The 23,595-nt window shown below is 27.1% G+C and overlaps 2 protein-coding genes across 2 annotated transcripts; both read right to left on the bottom strand.

The window, feature by feature from the left end:
- Positions 1-572: 572 nt before the first annotated feature.
- On the bottom strand, positions 573-8,031 carry LOC103570542 (solute carrier family 46 member 3). The gene is made up of 6 exons (XM_008548317.2): positions 6,775-8,031; positions 2,938-3,039; positions 1,916-2,053; positions 1,730-1,813; positions 1,218-1,374; positions 573-993 (listed from the first exon to the last, which is right to left on the bottom strand). Exons 1-6 carry the CDS (start codon positions 7,769-7,771, stop codon positions 792-794), a joined length of 1,680 nt encoding a protein of 559 aa, XP_008546539.1. The 5' UTR covers positions 7,772-8,031; the 3' UTR covers positions 573-791.
- A 2,027-nt stretch (positions 8,032-10,058) lies between these two features.
- LOC103570541 (uncharacterized) lies at positions 10,059-14,976 on the bottom strand. Its single transcript, XM_008548315.2, has 3 exons — positions 14,867-14,976; positions 10,521-10,720; positions 10,059-10,403 (listed from the first exon to the last, which is right to left on the bottom strand). The coding sequence occupies exons 1-3, from the start codon at positions 14,871-14,873 to the stop codon at positions 10,173-10,175; spliced, it is 438 nt and encodes a 145-aa protein (XP_008546537.1). The 5' UTR covers positions 14,874-14,976; the 3' UTR covers positions 10,059-10,172.
- Between the last annotated feature and the right edge of the window lie 8,619 nt (positions 14,977-23,595).

Genomic DNA, 23,595 nt, shown 5'->3' on the forward strand with positions numbered 1-23,595 from the left:
TAAAATCAATGACGAAGTAATTTTATTATAATATATATTTTATACGGTGGAATACATAGATCATCAATGAAACTTATATAATAAAGTCCATTATGTAAGACTATATCACAAAAAAATAGTATTTAATGATCAACTGATTACTTAAATTAAATAAATTTCTTAACAATAATAAATTTTTTTTTTTTTTTTCAACATTCAATTACTCAAATATTATTTTCTATCTACAAATTCGTAAAAAATTTTTACTCTTCAATGTTAACATTATTTTATTAAACATTATAGTAATAATAGTAATAATACTGATAATATTTTGATCAGTTTATCCTGATCTATTTCATTTTTTTACATCGCTAATTGAATAACGCCATAACAGCTGTTATCTCTTAACAACTCTTGTTCAATAACTTAAGTACCAAAATTTTTATACTAAACAAATTATTATCCATTGGACTACAATATACATATATATCTTTTTTAAAAAATAAAATAACTACATCTAATATATATTATATACTCTTTTTTTTATATTAAACATAATATTTTTTTTTTCATCTTTGTTTGCTGCTATAAATTTTATAAATTCAACATCACCAAAGTATTGTCGTATTTTAAATATAATAAAAATATAAATAGTTTTATTGTTTCTTGAAAAAATATATACTTTTTTTTAATTTAATAACCAGTCATTATTGCTTATTTTTTGTGGTCTTATATTGTAAATATTACGATACAATAAAATTTTTCCTTTTTAAAAATGGCTTGAATAAAATAAAAAAAAATAAATAAATTGTTTATAAATGCTCAGAAAGAAAAGTAGGATTATCAAAACCAGCTTCAATATGTTTATTACTATTTGTATTTTTTTTATGAAAATCTTTATTAATAATCATCTTGATACCCTTATCACCCAATTCTTCAATTTTACCAAACTTCTCCTTCCTCAATTCGAGCTCCACCAATGCCCGATCCCTTCTGCTCTCAAAGTACAGCCACCTACACACATTTATGTATTGAATAAATAGTTATAATCTATATATATATATATATATATATATGCTATACTTTTATAGCTCACTAACACCAATCCATCTTAATGAAATGGTGGGGAGTAATTTAACAATAATAAAAAATGTGTCATGTTTAATACAATATAATTTAATGAAAATTCATAATTTATTATTTATAATATAACAGTATTTAAATATAAATATACTTACAAGAAAGAAATAACAGCAGGTATTGTTAAACCACCTCCAAGTAAAAAAAACGTCCCTGGAAGGGTATTCATCGTAGCTGCATATACTGAACTATATATTGGACCGTAAACTAGAGGCATCAGTGACTCACATACTCCAAAGAGTGAATTAACTTTACCTAATAATAAAAAATAATAAATTTAAAAACATCTATAGATAGTTAATTAAATAAAAAAAAATAATATATATATTAAATAAAAGAAACAAATATTGAATAAGGAAAAAGAGAAAGGCAGAAATTATTGGCTTTTGTAGTAAATAAATTTCAATTTAAATCAAATTAAATAATTACATTAGATTAAGTTAGATAGTATTTGAACGGATGAAAAAAATCTACCGCCGGATATTTGATAATTGTCTTTAAGAGGACCAGTCAAAAATTGACCTCGAGAAATTTGTTTTTCAAACTAAACAAATTAAATAAAATATGTACAATGCAATAGTATAGACTATAATAGATCTAGTCGACTTACCAAGCTCGTCTGTTGGAACTAATTTCGATGCTATGGACCGCATTGCAATGAATGATGTTCCATTTATTATTTCTACCAAGGGAGCTATTACAATTAAATTATTATTTTATTAAATTATTATTATTATTATTATTATTGTTATTATTATTTATTATGACAGTAATAAAAAATATATAATTTAATTACCTAAATAAATCACCCAGTCTTCAGCGGCAAATGCATAAACAAAACTAGCTAGAATTTTACTCATACAACTCATTAGACCCACCAATGCATCGTCTATTTTTAAAAAATGACTAAATATTCCTACAGACATCATCGTACCTGTTAAATAATCATTTTTATTAATTTAAATAATAATTCGACCTTGAATTTAATTTTTATAAATAAATTCAAGTTTAAAGTCATGATAAAAGTATATGCCTAAATAATTTAAAATAATCAACCGGAAAAACCAGCATCCGATGATGAACAATCAATGATAAATCATTCATTTACTTAAAAAATAAATAAATAAAATAAAATAAAGATTATTCATCAAAGTGCATTGTATTACATTACATGGTAGATTGTATTCAACAATGTATATAATTTCTTACTGAATGATAAAATCCACAATAATTCATAGAGTCAATTTTGCATGCACAATAGAATTAGCTAATATATATATATATATATATACATATATATATATATATATATATATATATATATATATATATATATATATATATATATTGTAAAGAATAAAGACAAGAAAAAGCTAATTACGTTGTTATATAAGATTATGATTCTTGTAAGTATATTTTTTTTTAAATTAAAGTTTTAAAAATAAATAATTAAAAAAAAAAAACAACTAACTACTATTTTTTTGCTTTAAGTATAAAAAAAGAATGAATAAAAAATTTATATCGGCAATAAATCTCCACTGATTCTTAATGTACATAATAATAATAAGAACAAATTAATATGAATTAATAATAGAATAAACTTAATAGTATGCAGGAGAAAGTTGTTGAAATTAATCGGTTCGTAATTGAATGATTAAGGTCGATTCGCGACATCATCCGCATATTTAATTAGCTATTATGTTAATTTTTATACAAATACATTTATTACTTATCAAGTTTCATATATTAATGACTAATACTTAAAATGATGAATGTTGTATTTAAATTAAAATTATAATAAATAAATAAAATAATTACCAATTAAATTAGTAACCATACTGTATGTGTAAAACATACTGAATTTTAATTCGTTCCAGTTGAAACGATAACGTGTAAAAAGATACATTACAGCCATTTCACCTGAAATAAGAATAAAAAATATATATTTTAATAATTTATTAATAATTATATAATTTTAAAATAAAAAATAAATATTTATTTTTTAGTGAGTAAAATTTATTAAAGTGATTGTTAATCTATTATTACGATAGTATTATGTAAGAATAGCAGGTTGCACAACAAGTTCATTTATCAGTACCATCCATTTAACTGTTTCCGCTTAAGCTCAACAGTCTTTATCAAATTATGCTCTCTACACATTTCCATGAGTCTTTAGTTTTAAAATCTTTTGATGACGCTGGTTAGATCAAGTGTTGATTTGTCGAAATGATATTTTATATTTATAAATTGCTATTTAATTATCATATAAGCAATTAAACATTAGTCTTAATAGTCATAAAATGCCAGGAAACTCATCACGATTACTTTGATAATTAAATTGTGAAAGGATATATCCTTGAAATTTAATAGGACAAATTAACATAGATGGTAATATTTTTCCTATTTATATTGACCTAAATTTTAATTGACAAAATGTTATAATTAATAATAATTTATTTTAAAGTTATTTTTTATTTTTGATTAAAATGATTAAGACGCGGCAAGGGAAGAAAATTATAAGGCCTTGAAATTAATTTTCATTTAATCTAAACTACGCTAGAATAATTGTAACGGATATACACGATTTGAAAAGAAAATTAAACATACTAATTACAACAGTAAGGTCAGCGCTGCTACCATCTTATCGAAATACATGCATTTTATGCTCTCAAGCAGCACAGAATAAATTTTTGATTTTTCTTAAATTCAAGTTAATAATTGGTTGCAAAATAACTTATAGTCAACTTAAATTAAATAAGAAGTCAACAATTTCCTTGTGCCCCTTAAGTATCTAAAAGTCGAGTATTATCTTGATCGATTTTGAAAACTAAAATTTGATCCTTAAAAATTTAATTTTTTTTAAATAAAACTCAATTCTCAATTAAAACTGGAATCGTCTTTGCCATCCCTGAGTCGGGACCACAACCGTTTTAGCAATCGTCGAGTTTTGATTGCACAGCATTTATAGAGGGTAGAGGAATTTCTACCCTCCACAGTAGCGTCTCTTGATTAATTCTATATATAATCTAATATATTTACAATTGTTGCAAAATAGACAATGTGATTGGTAAATTTATTAATTGAGGGATTTTAATTAATCTCGATCTGAAATGAATGACTTATTTAATTAGTTTTTTATTTTTATTAATTACCCTTGTAGGAAAAAAAATAGTGAAAAAAAAAAATAATTTTTTTTTTTATTTATCTATTTTTAATAAACGTAGGTGATTATTTAGCTACAGTCTTGTCACAATCCTGGCTCTCGATATTGGGCACAATACTGGCTCTCGATATTCCCTAGATTTGATAAATCTTTCGCCAAGCCTCGGCCAAGCTTCGGCCTATAATTTATTCCTATAAGGATACTGACACATTGGTCATGCGTCCTTTTAAATAACGCGAAAAATAATAATAATATCGTATTAATAATTTCCAAAAAATTTCAGTCATTCGTCACTGGAAAGCAGCAATACGTGTCAGAGATTACATGCAGACATTTATCAACGACAAAAATTAAATTATAGTTTTTTTTTTAATTTATTTAGACAATCACGGTCAACATATATAATTTTTACCTTATAAACGAATATCTTTACATCATAATTTGTTAACCGGATCTAAAAATTTTACGCTTTTGAATGTGTTTACACATTTACAAGTTTAAGACTGGCTGGGCCTGGCAGACTAACTTATAGAGCCTTCAGTATTTATAGTTAATTTATATATACCAAAAGCAAAGTCCGGAAGGTCTGATTGCATATAGCTGCAGTGGATGTTCACATTGAATTGAGGGTATATATAGTACCTATATTATCTATGTTACTCGAGAGAATATGTAGGGTCTAACGAAAGCCAATGGCTACAAATCTATGTATACTATTCACATGCACGAGTGAGTCCGAACGAGTCGTAGGTGGAAACCGGTCGTGAACATGGAGAATACAGGACATAGATCGTCTGCCGTAATTCACGTGAATTATTAAGCATCGTTCAATAACAGTGATTCAAGTTCTTATACAATGCATATGTGTTAGCTTATGTTATTTTACTTACGACATGAAAGCATGCACGTCTGGCCGGATGAGATCGTATGAAGCGTAAACACCATGCATGTTATAATATAAACATAACAGACAAGATATTTAAATTACATCTAAAGTGAAACAGCATCTGGGTGATACTCAATGGGCATATCGATTTGACGCGTGCAATCTATTGTTGATTAAAACAACTTTCTTTAAACAAAATCCTCTTATCTTCCAGTATACTACAACTAAAGACACAACACGTGATTTTACAAATGCTGAAATTACCTATAATGTCATGTTGAAATATAATCATGCAATTGGCATTGGATTAATGCCATTTACTTATCTTTTAAAATGTCACTAATCTTTCGTAATTATTATTTGTTAATAATCATTATTGAATACTCTTCATATAATATTGTCATGGTCATTATTATTTTTCATTTAAAAAATTTTCACGCAAAAATTATTTATAACTTTGTTTAATTTTTCGAAAACAAAATAAGTATACTTAACAGGGGTCACTAGTGTGTCCACATGAAAAAACAATGATTTTTGGGAATTTTTTTAAAGAAAACTACTGTATGGAATGTTTTAATGTTTTAAAAATATATTTGTGGATACATAATGAATACAAGATAAAATTTTTGGACCAAAAAATTAAAAATTCAGTGAGTTATTCACAATCTCCCAACGCTCAAAAAAAAAAAAAAAATACCTCTTACAGCTGCAGTGATAGCGACCTTCACAGTACATGAAATCAAAAAAACCGAAAAATTTATTAAACTAGAAGGTATTCCCTGTACCATGACCCTCGGGCTAAGAAAAAAATCGAAATTTAACATAATGGCGGAGTTTTTTAAAAAAAATTCCAATTTCGCGCGAAAATTTGATGATTTTTAGCCTACCAAAATTACATTTTTGATTCGATCAAAAAACTGGAGATTCATGGTATGTAGAAACATATATAAAAACAACTGCAATTTAAAACAAGTCGATCGGATGATTTTTCTTCGAGTTATAGATGCAGCAATTTTAAAAAACGTATTTTCGAGGACTGATAAGCGGCTGTTTTTCAGAAGACTGTAACTCAAAAAAAACTATTCGAGATATGCACTAGAAATTGCAGTATGTTATTTTTGAAGGTATCGAATATCGAAATATGCAAAAAAAAAAAATGAATTGATTTTTCGAAATTTCACACTAGTGGTCCCCCTTAATATTGAAAAAAAAAAAAAAAACAAAAGTACATAAACGCGTGATTGTGTTTACATTTGGAGATTAAAAGCTGTAATTACAAACGCTGTAATGAAATACGAAGTATGCTATTTTATTTTAAAATCGCTAATTTTTAAATAATTTTTTTTTTTTTTTTCGTACGATTGATTGCGGTAATATAAATTATTATCACAAAATTGAATAATAACAAATTAATAAATATAGAATAAATCATTTTTGCTTGACATGAATATTAATTATTTGTCATGACAGTGAAATGTTATTACAAGTTTTTAAAGTTATTTTCAGTGATAACATTCAGATATAAGTAAAAATATTTTGTTCATGATCAATAACTTATGCAGGTTTTAATAAATATTTATAAACACTGTTAAAATATAAAACTTACCATACATGGGTCCAACAACAACCATGACAACAATCATCAAAACACAGATTCTTCGTTGTCTATTATTAGCGTCTTCTTTAAAAGCAACTCTAAATGTCTCGGAAATATGTCGAAAGGCAAAAAAATCAACAACATTGGCACAAATAGACATTTTCTCGGTTTTTTCTGGTGGTATAAAATTCGGTGGCCGTGGTGCCTCTTTAACAACAACGACGCCGTAAATAAAGCTTAATATGTAACACACCGTAGAAATAGCAAATACACCATAGAATCCAATTTTCATATATAAAATACCTGAAAGTGACATTCCAATAGGTATTCCAATAGACAAAAATACGTTAACAGTACCAATTCTAAGTGTTCGTGATTCAACAGTTGTGATATCACCAACATAACTAAATACCGCCATCAACATCGTAAACCACCCTCCAGTTACAGCCGGCCAAAATGCTTCAGCTAATGCCGCAGCCTCCATTGGAAGCTCATAAAACCAGTAAGTACAAGCAAGTAAACTAACACTGGTAAGAAATTCTCCGACAATCGGCAGTAGCATACAGGGTTTTCTGTGTCCAGTACGATCACTCCAAGCACCCAAGAAGAGGATCAGTAGTGACGGTAATCCACTTTGTAACGCCAACTTCCAGGTCTGCATTCCTGCAACAAGTTGTTGTACAGCAGCTTCCTCTTCCCTGTACACAGTGGTATTTCTTGCTGCTAAAGCTGAACAAATGTCGTCTGAATAAGCCAAATTAACCCTGCATGCTTTTTCTAAATTAAGATTTTGCGTAGCAAGGGAAGCAAGGACACTAGGCATTATGTAACACGCGACCATTGGTTCAACTGTTATATTACTGAAGAGAAAGTTACACTTTTGCCGTACGCTCATTGATTTCCATGATAGTACATCTTCAGTAAGTGATTTCTGTTGTTGTTGCTGCTGCTGCTGCTGATGATGATGAGGTGGATTTAAATCCTTAGTTACGTTGTTATTAGTCATTATAACTAAATTATATGTCAACTAGTAATCCAGATAGGTTGTTCGTAATAAACACAAGTTAACAAGTGACCAAGTTTAAATCGTTATAAATCGTACGACAACTAGACAAACTGGATGATGACACGATTGTAATGATAATGATTATAAATAAACCCAGGTTACTCTTTGGCCTCGTGGTTGATGGTATGGTTTAAGTCTGTGATGTGTTATATTGCCGACGACTTGGCCACTTGGACACTACTGGTTACTGCCGGTGGGATTGCCCGGACGCTGTCTACCGGAGTCTGCTTCTACTTCTCTTGCTCGTGCCGTACAACACCGTACCGTGGCATATTGTGCATTGCGTGTTACAAGGCCTCCCTTGGCCCCTCTTCCTCGCACTTTATACCAAGAGCTCTCCCTCTGCTCGAGAGTACAACTTGCCTATGTTCTTTACATCGTTCTTCCGCACACTGGTGTACTGTAGTAGTGATACCTACCTCGAGTCCATCCACCTACCAGCAATAGTACCAGCAATACCAGTACCAATAGAATCACCAACAGCATTAAACCACGCTGGGTTATAATTTACATTTTTTATTTTATAATTTTCTGGCCTCCGTACTCGTATATTCTATAATCTATATTTTGTCCCCCTTTATAGATTTACTTATTCTTGTTACAATAACAATAATAATAATAAATTTAATATTTAAGATTCAATTGATTATATAGTTTATTCTTCTAGCAATTCAGGGTCAGAAACTACTACATTGTTGTTATCTGTCATTGTTAATATTTGAATTAATGTTTTGATGGATGACGGATGAAAATTATGATATAGAAAGATAGTGAGATAGAATTGCTGCTGTTGCTGACTATAAGTGGTGAGAAGATGATGATGATTATGATAACAATGATAATGATAATGATGATGATGATGATGATGATGATGATGATGATGATGATGATGAAGATGGTGGAGCAGAAAAGAAATAAAGGATGAATATAAGTAAGCAACGGTGCTTCCTACATTCCGAAGGTGAAAAATCCAAGGCTCTATCCATGAAAGTGAGACGAACAACGTTTTCGCTATCTATTCAACTGTGAAATTCACCATGAACTAAAAAAGTTCAAGGGAATGTTATTTCATTTAAACTTACTGTTTTATTTTTATTTTTTATACTTTTGTCATGCGGTTGTTTTCTTTTTTTACAATTTATTAAAGATTTTTATATACGGAAGTGATAATTAAATATTCGATTTACGTAAATAAATAAAATTTTTATTAAAAATACGAAAATTATCAAAGGGTTCGTTGAACGTACATTCTGTCGGTTATTTATATTTGTCTCGTCTTGCCAAACCTGTCTCTGGATTGCATGTTAACTTTTTTGTTTACCTCGTTCACTGATTTTAAATGTTAATTTTCTTTTTCGTTTATACGTTTATTTAAATTATATTTTAAATATATTATTAATATCATTAATTTTATCATTTACAGTTCTTTCTTAGATTATTTATTTTTTCAATTACGTCAATATCAATATTATATAACGCCGAGTCAAAAAATATAAATATTTATTTTAACGAAAAATCGGTAATTGAAATAAAAAATAAATTTTGAGTATTTAATTAGAGTTCATTGCTTTTAGTAATTAATTTACGGTTAATGAATTAAGGCAAAATTTAATCACTACTGGTTATTGTTATTAAGACATTGATTGATATAAAATAAAACAAAATATAAGGCCATAATAATAAAATAAAATAAAAATATAGGAGTGAAAAAAGTGAATTTATATCATAAAAGATAAAATAAGGAACTATTGATGACGCAACAAGAATTTATTCTCCCTTTAGAAGTTGAGAAAGTATGCAATGCAAGTAAATAAAACATTCACCTGACATATTCACTAATGTGCGAACCTCAAAGAACCTGATTACTTCCTGCAGTGACCTTAAATAATCTATTACACTATTTAGCATCCTAATTTGTGTTCTGATAAGATTAAATTATAATTATACGCAATTTAAACATGAAATGCGTACTATGGATATCTATTATTAATGTTATTTATTCAATTATACGTTTATGGAAAAAAATTAAAGTTGTTTCTTTACTCAAAAATTATTCTTATCATGATTTTTGTCATAAAATTTGACTATGACCTTCACTAAATTATTATCTCATTTTTCTAAGCTGGTTGTTATTTATATGATATAACACTATTGAGTATTTTAAAAATTAAAGATAATTTGTTTTTGTACAATTATATATATATTTTTTAATTATATAGATAAGAAATACAAATTGCTAGTTATTTATTTAAAATTGCAATTTATAAATTTAACTTGTCATTGTGATAATAAAAATCATGGATAAAGAAATTAATCATGATTATAATAATAATTATAATTGTTAGTGATTAACAAGGACTTCGTAATCTCGGAAAGACAATTCTTCTCCATCAAATGGTATATAAAGACATCCATGGCTAGGCTGAATTTTACCAATTGTTTGTGCACCATTGTGAAGAACACGACCTACGTAAAGAGGTTCTCCTTCAGAAGTCTGTCCCCCTACAACAGCATCCTCAGGAATCACACCATTACTAGCAAATTCCCAAGCAAATTCCCCTTGGCAGAGTACCTAGAAAAAAGAAAACAATAATAATGAAGTCTTGTCTTATCATAAACATTATCACGTTATCGAGCTATATATTTTTATATATTAAATTGATAACAAATAAATAATACAATAAAGTACTTCAAATTCTTGTTTTGTATGTTCTTCACCAGCATGACAAATATATACAGCTTGTTTATCTGGGATCACTTTAGCTGGAACCGTATCTCCATTATGGTACGCACGTCCAATGTAAATTGGACAACCATCAACGTCTTTACCTCCTTTAACAGCCGTTTCCGGAAGTGATTGACCCACATGTCGTGACACCCATCTGTAAGCTGATTTAAATATCCTTTAATTTTATTTTTTTCTTGCAGTAATACCGAAAAAGAAAAATTTTTTCGTCGCAGTTTATTACTGGGAACATTAAATTTTTTTATATCAGATAAAAAATGAATTAAAAGAAATGTTTTTATGATACTTTCAAATAATCCATGTTGTTAATTATAAATAATGATTATTTTCTTTTGCAAACATTTTACTTTCATACTTTTAAAAGTTAAGATTATTTATGATTTCAATTTTATCAAACATTTAATGTACGATAATATTTTTAATGAAAAAATGTATAACACAATTCACCGAACTTGATTATTAATAATATATATATATATATATATCTAAAGAAAAATATTCGAATTAATTTTATCGAATTTTTTTTCCAACAAGTTTTCAATTTAATCCATCAAGTTACTTTTAGTATCATAAATAAGTAATATATTTTCGAACTTTCCGTTAATCTTACATATTAAGATTAAGGTAATTTTTGTTTCAATTTATAATTATGATAAAAATTTTTACTGTAAAAAATTTGGGGAGTGAACGCGTATTAAATCCGGAGTGAATGCGGAACGGGTGACTGTTTATTTATTTAATCTCGCTGGAGTGGAATTTACTCCGAAGGGGGGTTTATTTCTCTATTTACTCCGTATGCGGTGTGTTTTTTTTTTAACTGCGAGACTCTGAATGATGGAGTGAATTCGAATTTTAAAAAAATCATCTCTACACACTTTTGATTACACTAAAATGGAGTAAACTGTATATTAGTACTTAGACAATTCATTAAAGAATAATTTCGACCTGGTATACCAGGTCTTATTATAATAAGTCAATTCATTATTTCATTGATTTAAAATAAATTATTTTAACCCAAGAAACTAGTCGGCTGCCCAATTTCAAAACACAGTAAGGGGCAAATTTCTCAAAATCGATTTTTTAGTATTTTTAATTCTAATGAAGTTATGTGAACATAACTTAATACATATTACAAAAATTTTATTTTTGTTAATTACTGTGTTTTGAAATTGAGCAGCCGTAGAGCTGTCGATTATCCTGTACGGATCTTTGGCAGCACGATTACTCTCAAAAAATATAATAAATTAGCCTAAATTTTTTTTATTAGCTTTGTTTTTTTTTTTGTCGCAAAAATCCTTTTTGTGTTTAATTATAATTAATGAAAGAATTAAAACCTGTATAATTCATGAAAAATTTAGCTGCCACTTTTTATTATTTGTATTTTTATTTTTTATTTGCGCAGTAGCACTAAGGTAAATGTCCCAATACCGGAACGACGAAGGGTATATGACTGATTTTTATCGTTTTAAAAATATTCAAATAAATTATAAACCAAAATAATTTATTACATCATATAGAATAGACATTTACCAATTCAAAAATAATCAAATAAGTTCATTTTTCTTAAATTTAATATAAAAAAAAAATTTTTTTCTATGACACCCAAAAGACCCAATACCGGAACGCTGAAATAGCCTTGTCCCAATACGGGAATTCGGTGTTCCTAATACCGGAACAGTAAATAAAATAAGTTATTTTTGGCATTTATTCATGGTGAAAATATTAATAATTATTAAATAATATTAATGTAAAACGAGTATGAATGTAGCAGACATCAGAGAACTTTAAAATTATAAATAAATAAAATAAATAATTAGAAAAATAATATTTACAAAAAAAGCACTTTATTAATTTCAAAATTTTTTGAATTTGCATTTTTTTAAATTTTATATTATTAATTATTTGCTCGATTTATTAATAATTTTAAATTTGTCTGATGTCTGCTATATCACACCCATAATGTAAAATGTATTTAAAATTTTAAAATGATTGAATATTCAATGAAAATAAATATTTTGAACTAAAGAATAGAAACAAAATAAATCAGTTGAGGTTATACTAGAAAAATAATTAAAAAAAAAAAAAAACTAAAAACAAAAATTTATTTTTTATGATTTAAATTAGAGTTTATCTATACTTAATCTATTTTTTATAACAATCATACATACTGCATTAAATATTAGGACTCCAGTAATAATTAATATTGTACTCGATTTAGCCAGTCAATAAAACTCACCGTTAATGTCTATCGATAACATTAATATGATTGGCTGTTCCGGTACTGAACACGGGTTCATTTTGGTTTACCAATAGACGAACAGTAAAATTAATATAATAATACTATTTTTTTCATATTTTTAATATGCTTTCTTGAATTTTATGTCATTCAAGATGCATATACAAAAGAAAAAATATTGAAAAGTAATTCTATGCATTTTCTAGAAGCTTAAGACCATTGACTGATTTCTTAGCAAAACCATTAAGAGACATGAAAAAGTCATGAATCCGAGACTATTGCTCTAATTAACATTTTTTTTTTCATATTTTAAATATTTTCTAAAATCTATTTTATATCTTATTTTTTAACTGAAAGATTAAGGTTTCAAATAAAGAAAGTTTTATTTAGTTTCATCGCGTACGAGTTGAAATATAATATAATGATTATCAAATCGTTCCGGTATTGGGTCTCGTTCCGGTATTGGAACATTTACCTTATATAGTGTGACAGAAGAATTGAAAATAAAAAAGTGACGTTTAAAAAAATGGAACTAAAAATAAAAAATGAAATCAATTTATAATTTAAAAAAAATTAGTAATGAAGAAATATGTTTTAAGGGGACCCGGTGGTCTAGAGGCTGAAAATTTCATGATTTAAAAAAAATTTTTTTTTATATGTTAATAAATATCAAACCTTTTGAAATTTTGAGGGATTATTTTATTGTTATTAATATATACAAAAATGCTTATAGCTAAGAAAGAAAATTATTTGTAGTATTTAAAAGATGGCGTTGAAGCCAGCTCCTTTAAAAAAAGGGACCCGGGCGGCGTAGAACAATTCAGCTCTTCTTCAAAAATTTTATTCTAGTACCAACTATAGCTGTTGGTGTATTAGATAACATATTTAAATTTTAAAGCAATCGATCGGATAGTTTTTTTTTTTTTCAATTACGCCAGGCAGAAAAAAGTAGTTTCGAGATAAACGCGTTTAAAGTTTTGATTAAAGAAGTTCTGAAGAAAACCATACTTGAACATATACTTACGATTAATCAGCTATTTCAGCACCATATTTTTTTCTTGTGCACTTCTTCGGTTTTTCTTGTTTTTCATTATATGTTGACTTGTTTATCATTATTATAACTTAGGTATAGAAACCGAAGCAGATGTTTTTCGCCGCATAATAGAATAAAAATTACTTACTCGGCCGGCCTCCTAAATAGCTTTTAGAACATGAAATACTGGGAATATCATCACCATATTTTCACCGTATATTTTTGAAATACTATACTTTCGAAAAAAATCGATTTTTGAAAATTTCTGGACCACCGGGTCCCCTTAAATTAAAAAATAATCTAATCAAAGTATTCATAAAAAAATAAACAATAATAATTTTGATGAATGATTGAGTCGTGCACTTTTGAATTTTTCAACATTTAATTTTAAATATTTTATGATGAAAGTTAAATAAATAAATTTTTTTTATTTAATTAAAATTTTTTTATTATCAATAAATTTTAATAAATTAAAAAGTTAACATTAATTTTAGTATTAATTCCTCATAGATATTTATTAGATACTATTAATTTTCATAAACTATGAAACGTTTAGGTTTTATAACTCAAAAGAGACAAATAGAATGACAATGACTTTCAATTTTCCATTAAAGACATAAAGTATTGTTTAACGTTAATAAAACTATTAGTGTTATAGATGATAATTTTATGTAACAGGTGATAAATTTTTGGACAAGGTTATTTTTTTATTATCAGTGACATTTTAATTTGACTATTCTAAGATATTTACGTAACTAAACACCTTGTAAAATTATGATTTAACTTTATAAAATTATTAAATGAATCATAAGTAATCATGTAAACTTATTTAATAATACTTATAATTACAAAAAAATTTTTGTAAAAATTAATTTCTAATATTTAATTATTTTGAAAATAATCATTGATTTGTTTTAGTAGAGAATTTAAATATTACTCTTGTAATATAAAAAAAAAATAAATAATTTCAATAATTATTTAATTATAAAAAATATATATGAATGAAGTAAATATTTTTACCTGGCATTGTGATCAGATTCGTTGCGTGTGAAAGTATAACATTAAATGGCTCTTATCTTTTTTAGCATTCCTATTAAAAATCTGCACTATCTTATCATTATGTGTGTGTTTATTCAGTCTGTTCAAATGTCCAATTTTTTCCAGAAACGCCTAGTATTTCGTAGAATAATTTATGTCACCTTCTCAATTTATATTCATTAATCAATAATATTGTTCTTTATCGTTTCTATTAATTTGCATTCAATTTCAAAAACAATTTAAGTGTCAGTTCATATGTCATGTTGTTCAGAACGATGAAATGACAATTGAACGATAATATTTAAATATTTTTGTCTAAAAAAACTATTGCGAAAATAAAAATTTATAATTTCAATGATTTTATTTTTGATTTATATTATTAATAATACATATTATTGTATAATATTATTAATAATATTGAAATAAATATTGAATATAAGATTAATTATATAACTAGTGACATCAATTGAGATTTTTTCGCAATAAGTATCACGATGAGTAATGATTAATTTTTTTTTATCATTTATCGAAGATTAAGTTTTATAAAACGATTAATAATTTTTATGCTAAAAATAGTAGAAATTTATTTATTAATACTATAGTGATTTTATATAACTGTTACGTCTGTCAGGAAAGTCGTCCTGATTAATGTTGAATTCAATACCGAAGCGAAATTTTTTTCAACATTCACTTTTTATTATATTTCTCTCATTAGTGTCATCAAATCCATTGATAGTTTATTTATATTATTATGTCTATAAATAATTTTTTCTTGTACTGGACTGTGAGAAAAGATAAATTTTTTTTTTTTTAAATACACTTTTGATCTAAGAAATTAATTTGTTGAAAGTTTGAAATAAAATAATCTTTTGGTTCGAAGAAATTATGATCATTTTTATAGTAGATATTTAAAAAAGAAAAAGTAGTACACGGAGAAAAAATTAAAGGAACTGTTCCTAGTACATTTATGAAATATCATCCCATACCGTTATGGTAATGATTACTTGGGATTATGGGATATAGACCCATACTTTTTGGGAAGGTTTCCATAAAAATGGTAACAATTCCTATCATTATGGTAACAGTTCCCATATCGCATTTGAAAGAATCATGGTAATGATTACCATACTCATAGGAATAGTTCCCATAAGCAAATAGGAACCAATCCTATAACCACATTGTAACAGTTCCTAAGCGTATATGGTAATGGTTACCATAATATTATGGGAATGGTTACCATAATATTATGGGAATAGTTACCATAATATTATGGGAATAGTTAACATAATATTATGGGTATGGTAACCATAATATTTAGAAATTATAATAATTTTTTTTTTGTAATAAGCGTTTTTTTTTGTATATTTAATCTTTTTGTGAAACTATATTACAATAAAATATTATTTTTGGTCAGATAAAAATTAATTTGTAAATAATAATAATAATAAATAACTTCATAATAATTTACACTGCAAAATTCTATAGAAAAAAAAAATTATTATAATTTCTAAATATTATGGTAACCATTACCATAATATTATGGTAACCATTCCCATAATATTATGGTAACCATTACCATAATATTATGGTAACTGATCCTATAATATTATGGTAACTGTTCCTATAATATTATGGTAACCATTCCCATAATATTATGGTAACTGTTCCTATAATATTATGGTAACGATTACCATAATATTATAGTAACCATTACCATAGGTACATAGTAAGGATTATCATAATTCCATAGGAACTATTCCGATACCGTATGGGAATTATATCCATAATTATAGGAATGGTTACCATAATATATTTGGGTGCCATTCCTATAATCAACATTTCAAAAAAACCAGTTACCATGCAGTATGGGAACCATTCCCATAATATATTGTAACTGTTACTATAATTTTCTCTCCGTGTAATTTGATTAAATCTCAGAATCATCAGTATCTTCTTTTAGAAAGAAAACATAGTTTATTTCGCTCCTCAAAATTAGCTTTCGGTTTTATTACAGTCCTACCGATTTCAATAGTTTGTTGTAAACATCAAAATAATCATACTTTCTTAATATGAATTAGTTAAAAGTACCGAAGATTGACGAATATTCACTACCCAGGAAAAAACCATAGTCCAAGATTTGGTCCAGACATGGGATAATCTTCCCCAGTATTGGGCTAGCCTTGACACGAGCATTAGCTAAGCATTTGGCGAGTGTTGGTCCAAGCATTGGATGATAATAATGGCCCGAAATTTGGGAAACAGAAAATCAAGCCTCGGGGAGCGAAAAATCTAAGGCTCACCCAATGCTTGATCTAAAATATCGTTATTTAAATTAATAAATATAATTTTAAAAAGGCCATTCGGCAGCCGAAATGGAAGGTAGATTTTCCAATTAATCTATATAAAAAGTTTCATACATATATATTATCTGGTTATACATGTCAGTGTATAATCATAAATTAAGCTCGTTTTCTATAAGAGTGAGGGTAAAAAAGGACAACGACTATTTTCGATAGAGAACTTCAGATAGTTGAATTGACAAAATATCATATAGGTAATGTACCAAACTAACCGTCACGTAAACGAAGTGTAGAAAATTAAATTATTAATATTAAGGTCATAAATTAAAAATTATTAGGCAAGCTTTCAGATACTTTTTACGGAAATTATCTATGAATTTTGATTTTGAAGTTATATTAGTTTTAATAGTGATTAAAAACTGATTTTTACGAAAAATCATGAAAATTTCAAACAGCCATAATTTCAAAACTATTCGAACGATTCAGCCCATCTTTGAACTTGATCAAGGTACTCGCCTATAGAATAAGTGTAAAAAATTTCATTAAGATCCGATAAGAACTGTGAGCGCTATCGTAATGACAAGACCAGTGATAATCATCGGGATTATCTTCTATAGATACCTCTACAGAGGTACATTTGATACATCATAAATAGTAAAAGAAATACTTTTAAAATATAAAATAGCTGTGAAATTTATAGGCTATTTTGGGCACAATAAAATAATACAACTGACGAAACTGGATTATAATAGGGCAGCATAAGTTATGTGGAATGAAAACCATATTTTCAACATTTTTTGATTCTATTAAACTTTTTAAGGCTATCAAATTATTGGAAAAACTGGTTTAAATATAAAGTTTAAGGTCATAAATTAAAGCTTATTAGTCAAGCTTCAAAATACTTTTTACAAAAATTATCTATGAGTTATAATTTTAAAGTTATATGGACTTTAAAAACTGATTTTTTCGAAAAATCGTTAAAATTTCAAAAAGCCATAACTTCTAAACTAATCGACCGATTCAGCGCATTCTCGAACTGAAGCGTAATAATTATATATAAAATGAGTGTAGAAAATTTCATTAGGATCGGATAAGAATTTTAGACGCATTCGCGGCCTCAAAAGTCCGTTCTATTGCATAAATATATGTGGGGCATTCCACGCCAAATCGGACGGTTTTAAGAATTTTAATGTTTAATTTCCATCATTTTTTGATATTTTTTAGTACTCACCAAAAAACTCATCCTCCTAAATTTTGAAATTTTTTTGATCATTGCTTCAAAAGATATGAAATTTTCAAAAAAAACCGCTCTTTTCATGTATTTTGCTTATAACTTTTTGAAAAATGGTTTAATTAAAAAAATTCACGGAATAAAAAAGTTTCGCTATTCCATGTACTTTTAGAAAAAAAATACGAATAATTTTTTAGAAAAACTTTTCCGCGTTATTTTCGAATTTTAAAATTTTTGTCGTTTTTTCAGAAAATCGTGCATATTTCGATTTTCCTGGAAATTTGTGACGACAAACTACTATCTATTCCACAACTTTGCAGATGGTTCCGGTCGTGGAATCTCCGTAGCTACTATTTTTTTTCGATTATTGAAAATTGAAAAAATTTTTTTTTCGCTATAAATTATTATCCATACCGATTTTTGACTGTGTTCACTTGTTTTTCTTACATATTAAAAATTGATTTCGATATTTTTCCGTTCTGAGTAGGGATTTTAAAGCAGTAAGCAAAAGTTAATGCTATTTATGAGCAGTAATAATAAATGTTTTTATTTATTGGGAAGCAACTATTTCGAAGCAAAAGAAACATTAGATTTGCTATACAATTCAGCTAAGACCATCACACACTGAAAAAAATAATCGGTAACGGTTACCGATTTTTTTTTTCGGTAGAGGTTACCGATTTTTTTCGGTAGCATTTACCGATTTCCAATCAGTAATCTCTACTGATTTTTATCGGTAATCGTTACCGAAAAATCGGTAATCTCTACCGATTTACATTTACCGAAAAAGTAGTTTCTTGACCTAGAAAAAATAAAAATTAATTCGTAATTACTTAACAAGCATGTAATTTTACAGAATAAAGAAAAAAAAACTCTGTTATATCAAATACTTGGAGCTAATTATACATAACTTACATTGCCCCGTATATTTTTGTAAACATTGTTTTTGTCGGTTACGACAGCTGATTATATTTTTGGGAAAGCAAAAAAAAATGAACAGTTACAAATTTAAATTAGTAATTGTTAGCTGTTTGGCTTAAAAGAAGTCATTTTGATTTATTAAAGTTAAAAGTTGTATCACTTTTCATAGACAGAACTATATGGTTGTCATTACTAAAATTGATGATAATAATGATCCGTTATTTGGTAAAATTGTGGACATGGTCAGTGTTAATGATCAAACACTTTTTCTCATGTATTCACTGAAAACAATGTATTTCGATGAGCATTATCACGCATTTCTTGTCACCGTCAGTGATAAAATGGATTTAGTTAAGAATATAAGTTCCATGTCGAATTTGGTACCTTGTACGCTAGTCAAAAAAAATAGTTCATATTTTGTAGCCATTCGGCACTTAGTTTAATACTCTGTTGATTATAATAAAAATTTTAATTACCTTTGAATGAAATTAAAACTTGTTGACATTTCATTTATACTTTAGTTGTAGGCCCCAAAAACTGTTTTTTCGGTAAATTTAATATCAGTAGAGATTACCAATTTTTCGGTAGCGGTTACCGATTAAAATCAGTAGAGATTACTAATTGGGAATCGGTAACAGTTACCGATTTTTTTTCGGTGCAGGAGATGGAAAATTCCATATAATTATTCGAAAAAGCGACGGAGCTATATTTACTAAGGAGTGTACTCTGTTTCATAAAACAATTGTTTATTTAAAATTTTTAAAAGAACACGGAAAAAATTAAAAACGTTTGTAATATAGTTTTTTTGCTTTCGTTGCTTCGTCGAATAATTATATAATATTTTAGAGCTCCTCTAATGGTCTTAGCTGAATTGTATAGCAAATTCAATGTTTCTTTTGCTTCGAAATAGTTACTTCTTAATAAATAAAAACATTTATTATTACTGTTCATAAATAGCATTAACTTTTGCTTACTGCTTTAAAATCCCTACTCAGAACGAAAAAATATCGAAATCAATTTTTAATATGTAAGAAAAACAAGTGTACAGAGTCAAAAATCGGTATGGATAATAATTTATAGCGAAAAAAAATTTTTTCAATTTTCAATAATCGAAAAAAAAATAGTAGCTACGGAGATTCCACGACCGGAATCATCTGCAAAGTTGTGGAATAGATAGTAGATTGTTGTCACAAATTTTCAGGAAAATCAAAATGTGCATGATTTTCAGAAAACGATTTAAAAATTTTTAAATTCGAAAATAACGCGGAAAAATTTTTCTAAAAAATTATTCGTTTTTTCTTTTTAAACTACATGGAATCCCGGGTCAAAAAAAAATCTTGATTATGACTTAAAATTTCAGTAAAAATCCTTTAAATTTCAATTAATTTAATTTTTTTAGTCTGTAAAATCTCCATAACATTTGACTTAGATTTGACTTTTTGTGGCTTAGTTAGGATCGATTTAAGACAAAATAAGTCACATTTAGGTCAAAACTGGTTCAGTTTGACTGTATTTCCTTTAGATTTAAGACAAAAAAAAGCCACATTCAAGTCAGAAATTCGTCGATTTAAATAATTTTACTTAAATTTAAGTTAAAAAAAGTTTCATTTAAGTTAAAATTGATTTAATTGAAATATAGTTTATTCAGATTTAAGACAAAAAAAGTTACATTAAAGTCAGAATAAAACAAAATAAGACAGTTGCAACGCAAATTTAAATAATACTTATACTTAGTAACATATAATTAATGATAGTAATAATTATTAGCGATAGTTATAATAATAATGTTAATTATAATAATAATAATAAAAATGATAATAATAATATGAACATTAATAACTATGCCGAATATATTATTATTATTGTTGTTGTTGTTTTTACTTTTTGACTTTTATCTCGACCTCCACATGTTTAACGATTCGGAACTGATAAGCAAAAAAAAAATGTTTGATACGCTTCTTTGGCTTATGTTCTGCAATACGCACTTTTGGCATTAGGAATGCAATTTAGAGGCAGGGAAACTAAATATTAATGGTATTTATAACGATATTCTCTTTAAAATTTTTTTTTATATTTGATTACTAGTCAGCAGAAATATTCTATAATTATTAAATTAACTAAAAATCGATTGTTTAGAGAACTAACATGAAATAGTACGGTTGATACTTTTGTCAGTAGTAAAAGGAGTTCCTTTTGAGGCGCGGTACCGACATGGTCTAGGTTCGATTTCCAGATCGGGCTATTTATATTTTTCTCAATTAATCTATAAATTGCCTTATTGAGAAGGTTTGCATGTTTTAGGTTTCCACTATATTAAATTGGTTTTTTTATATATCCACCAATTAGTTGTTGTTAATAAACAGTCAAGGTAAACCTAACACGGACTTAGACTAAATAACCCATACAGGAGCTGCCAGGGTTGAACAAAGGGGCCCTCCTTGGCTCAGCGCTGGGAAACCTAGCTTTGACACGTATATATTGGTCCATGTTTGGGTCAAGAAAGGTTACTCAATCCTAGCCATTCCAATCATTACCCGAGTCTGGGCCAGGACTGGGTTCCCCTATTTTGACCATTCAGTGGTGACCCAGGCTTGATCCAGGACTGGGTACCCTAGCCTTGACCGACCCAATGATTACCCGAGTTTAAGCCAAGACTAGGTTCCTCTGCCTTGATCATTCAATGGCAACCCAGACTTGGGCCAAGATAGAATTATCCAAGTTCGGGTATACCTATAGTTACCCATCCTTTGGCCAGAATTGGCTAATCCAAGTTTTTTATTAATTATTCAATCAACTTATTATTATGGTTTCTAAATTAATAATTATTTAGTTTTGAATTAAAATAAGTTTTAATGAATAAATATTTAAATATTCTGATTAAAATTATTTACAACTAATAATTAATACATTTTTTAGTTTGTTATTATTTGCAATCAACAACTGTAATTTTATAATTTTACTTATAAAAATTAATTTAATTAAAAAATAACTCATGAATTTTTATAATAAATGTTATTTTTAATTATGGTGGTAGAGTAAGATAATTAAACTGGGTTCTTGATAAATAATCAATTAAATTTAATAAATTTAATTTTAAAAAATTATGTAATTATAATATAAATAATACGAAATTCTTTTTTTTTTCTTTATCGAAAATATTAATTAAATTGCTTTTTATATTTCATAAAACCGAGTGGTTGTAGTAAAATAAACAAGTAGAACATATAACAGTTTCAATTGAAGGTCAGTAGGTTCGTCCAGTAGCCAGGGTTCAAACCCAGCAATCAGAAGGACGGCAGTTCGCGCCCAGAGCCCAGCAGAATATTCACCGAGTTTTTTTTACGTTATTTACTTCACTGAAATAGTTTAAACGTTAATGTTCACAAACTCTAGTACTTTAATAATCATAAATTTTTTTTTTTTAATTGAATTTATTTGTTTTTTCGATGCATGGGCCAAGCCTGGCAACCAAGCATGGGTCAGGGCTGGCAACCAGGCTTGACACCCTGTTATCATTCCAGACTTCTACCGAGGCTGGAACAAGGCTGGCTTACAAGCTTGGCCCAGAGTTCAACATAGTTGAACCAAGCCTGAGCCAAGCCTGGGCCCGTCGTACTTTCCTGTCTGGGGTAGATGAATTTTTATATATTTAATTCCCTTGGAGTGAATTTCACTCCGAAAGGGAGTTTCGGAAAATATTATTTATAAAAAAAAAACTATTAATACATAGTGAGCTTAGGTATTTGATATTTTTACATTTATATTGAGTACGGAAATAATTACGAGCTCTCTTTAAATATATTAATGCGAAATAATCTTTAAAAATTATAAGCAGCTGATAATAAAACTTTTACATATAAAATTCCACTGAGTCATAAACTGTCTATAACTATGACATTAACCATACCACGAGATATCATTTTATATTGTACCGAAATATTAAATATTCCCATAAGAACTATGTCAATATAGCTATTGAATAATTTAATATTTTCACTAATATGTATTACATATATGAAAATGAGTGTGAATGTAGCAGACATCAGACAAATTTAAAATTATAAATAAAGAGCGTACATAATAAAAAAAATAATATTTTTAAAAAATGCACTTATTAATTTCAAAATTTTTTAAATGCGCATTTCTTAAAAATTTTATTTTATCAATTATTTATTCTATTTATTAATAATTTTAAATTTGTCTAATGTCTGCTACATTCACACTCATTATATGAAATTATAATTCAATTAGTTACTAAA

Source organism: Microplitis demolitor, chromosome 3 (assembly GCF_026212275.2).
Source record: "Microplitis demolitor isolate Queensland-Clemson2020A chromosome 3, iyMicDemo2.1a, whole genome shotgun sequence".
Classification (NCBI taxonomy): Eukaryota; Metazoa; Arthropoda; class Insecta; order Hymenoptera; family Braconidae; genus Microplitis; species Microplitis demolitor.

What these genes read in the sequence shown, in the direction of transcription:
- LOC103570542 (XM_008548317.2), bottom strand. Translation starts at nt 7,771, where the DNA reads ATGACTAATAACAACGTAACTAAGGATTTAAATCCACCTCATCATCAT. An exon ending in AGACTGGGTGATTTATTTAG is followed by an intron (nt 1,814 to 1,915) that starts GTAATTAAATTA and finishes TAATTGTAATAG; the next exon opens with CTCCCTTGGTAGAAATAATA. An exon ending in CCTGCTGTTATTTCTTTCTT is followed by an intron (nt 994 to 1,217) that starts GTAAGTATATTT and finishes AAATGTGTGTAG; the next exon opens with GTGGCTGTACTTTGAGAGCA.
- LOC103570541 (XM_008548315.2), bottom strand. An exon ending in ATACAAAACAAGAATTTGAA is followed by an intron (nt 10,404 to 10,520) that starts GTACTTTATTGT and finishes TCTTTTTTCTAG; the next exon opens with GTACTCTGCCAAGGGGAATT.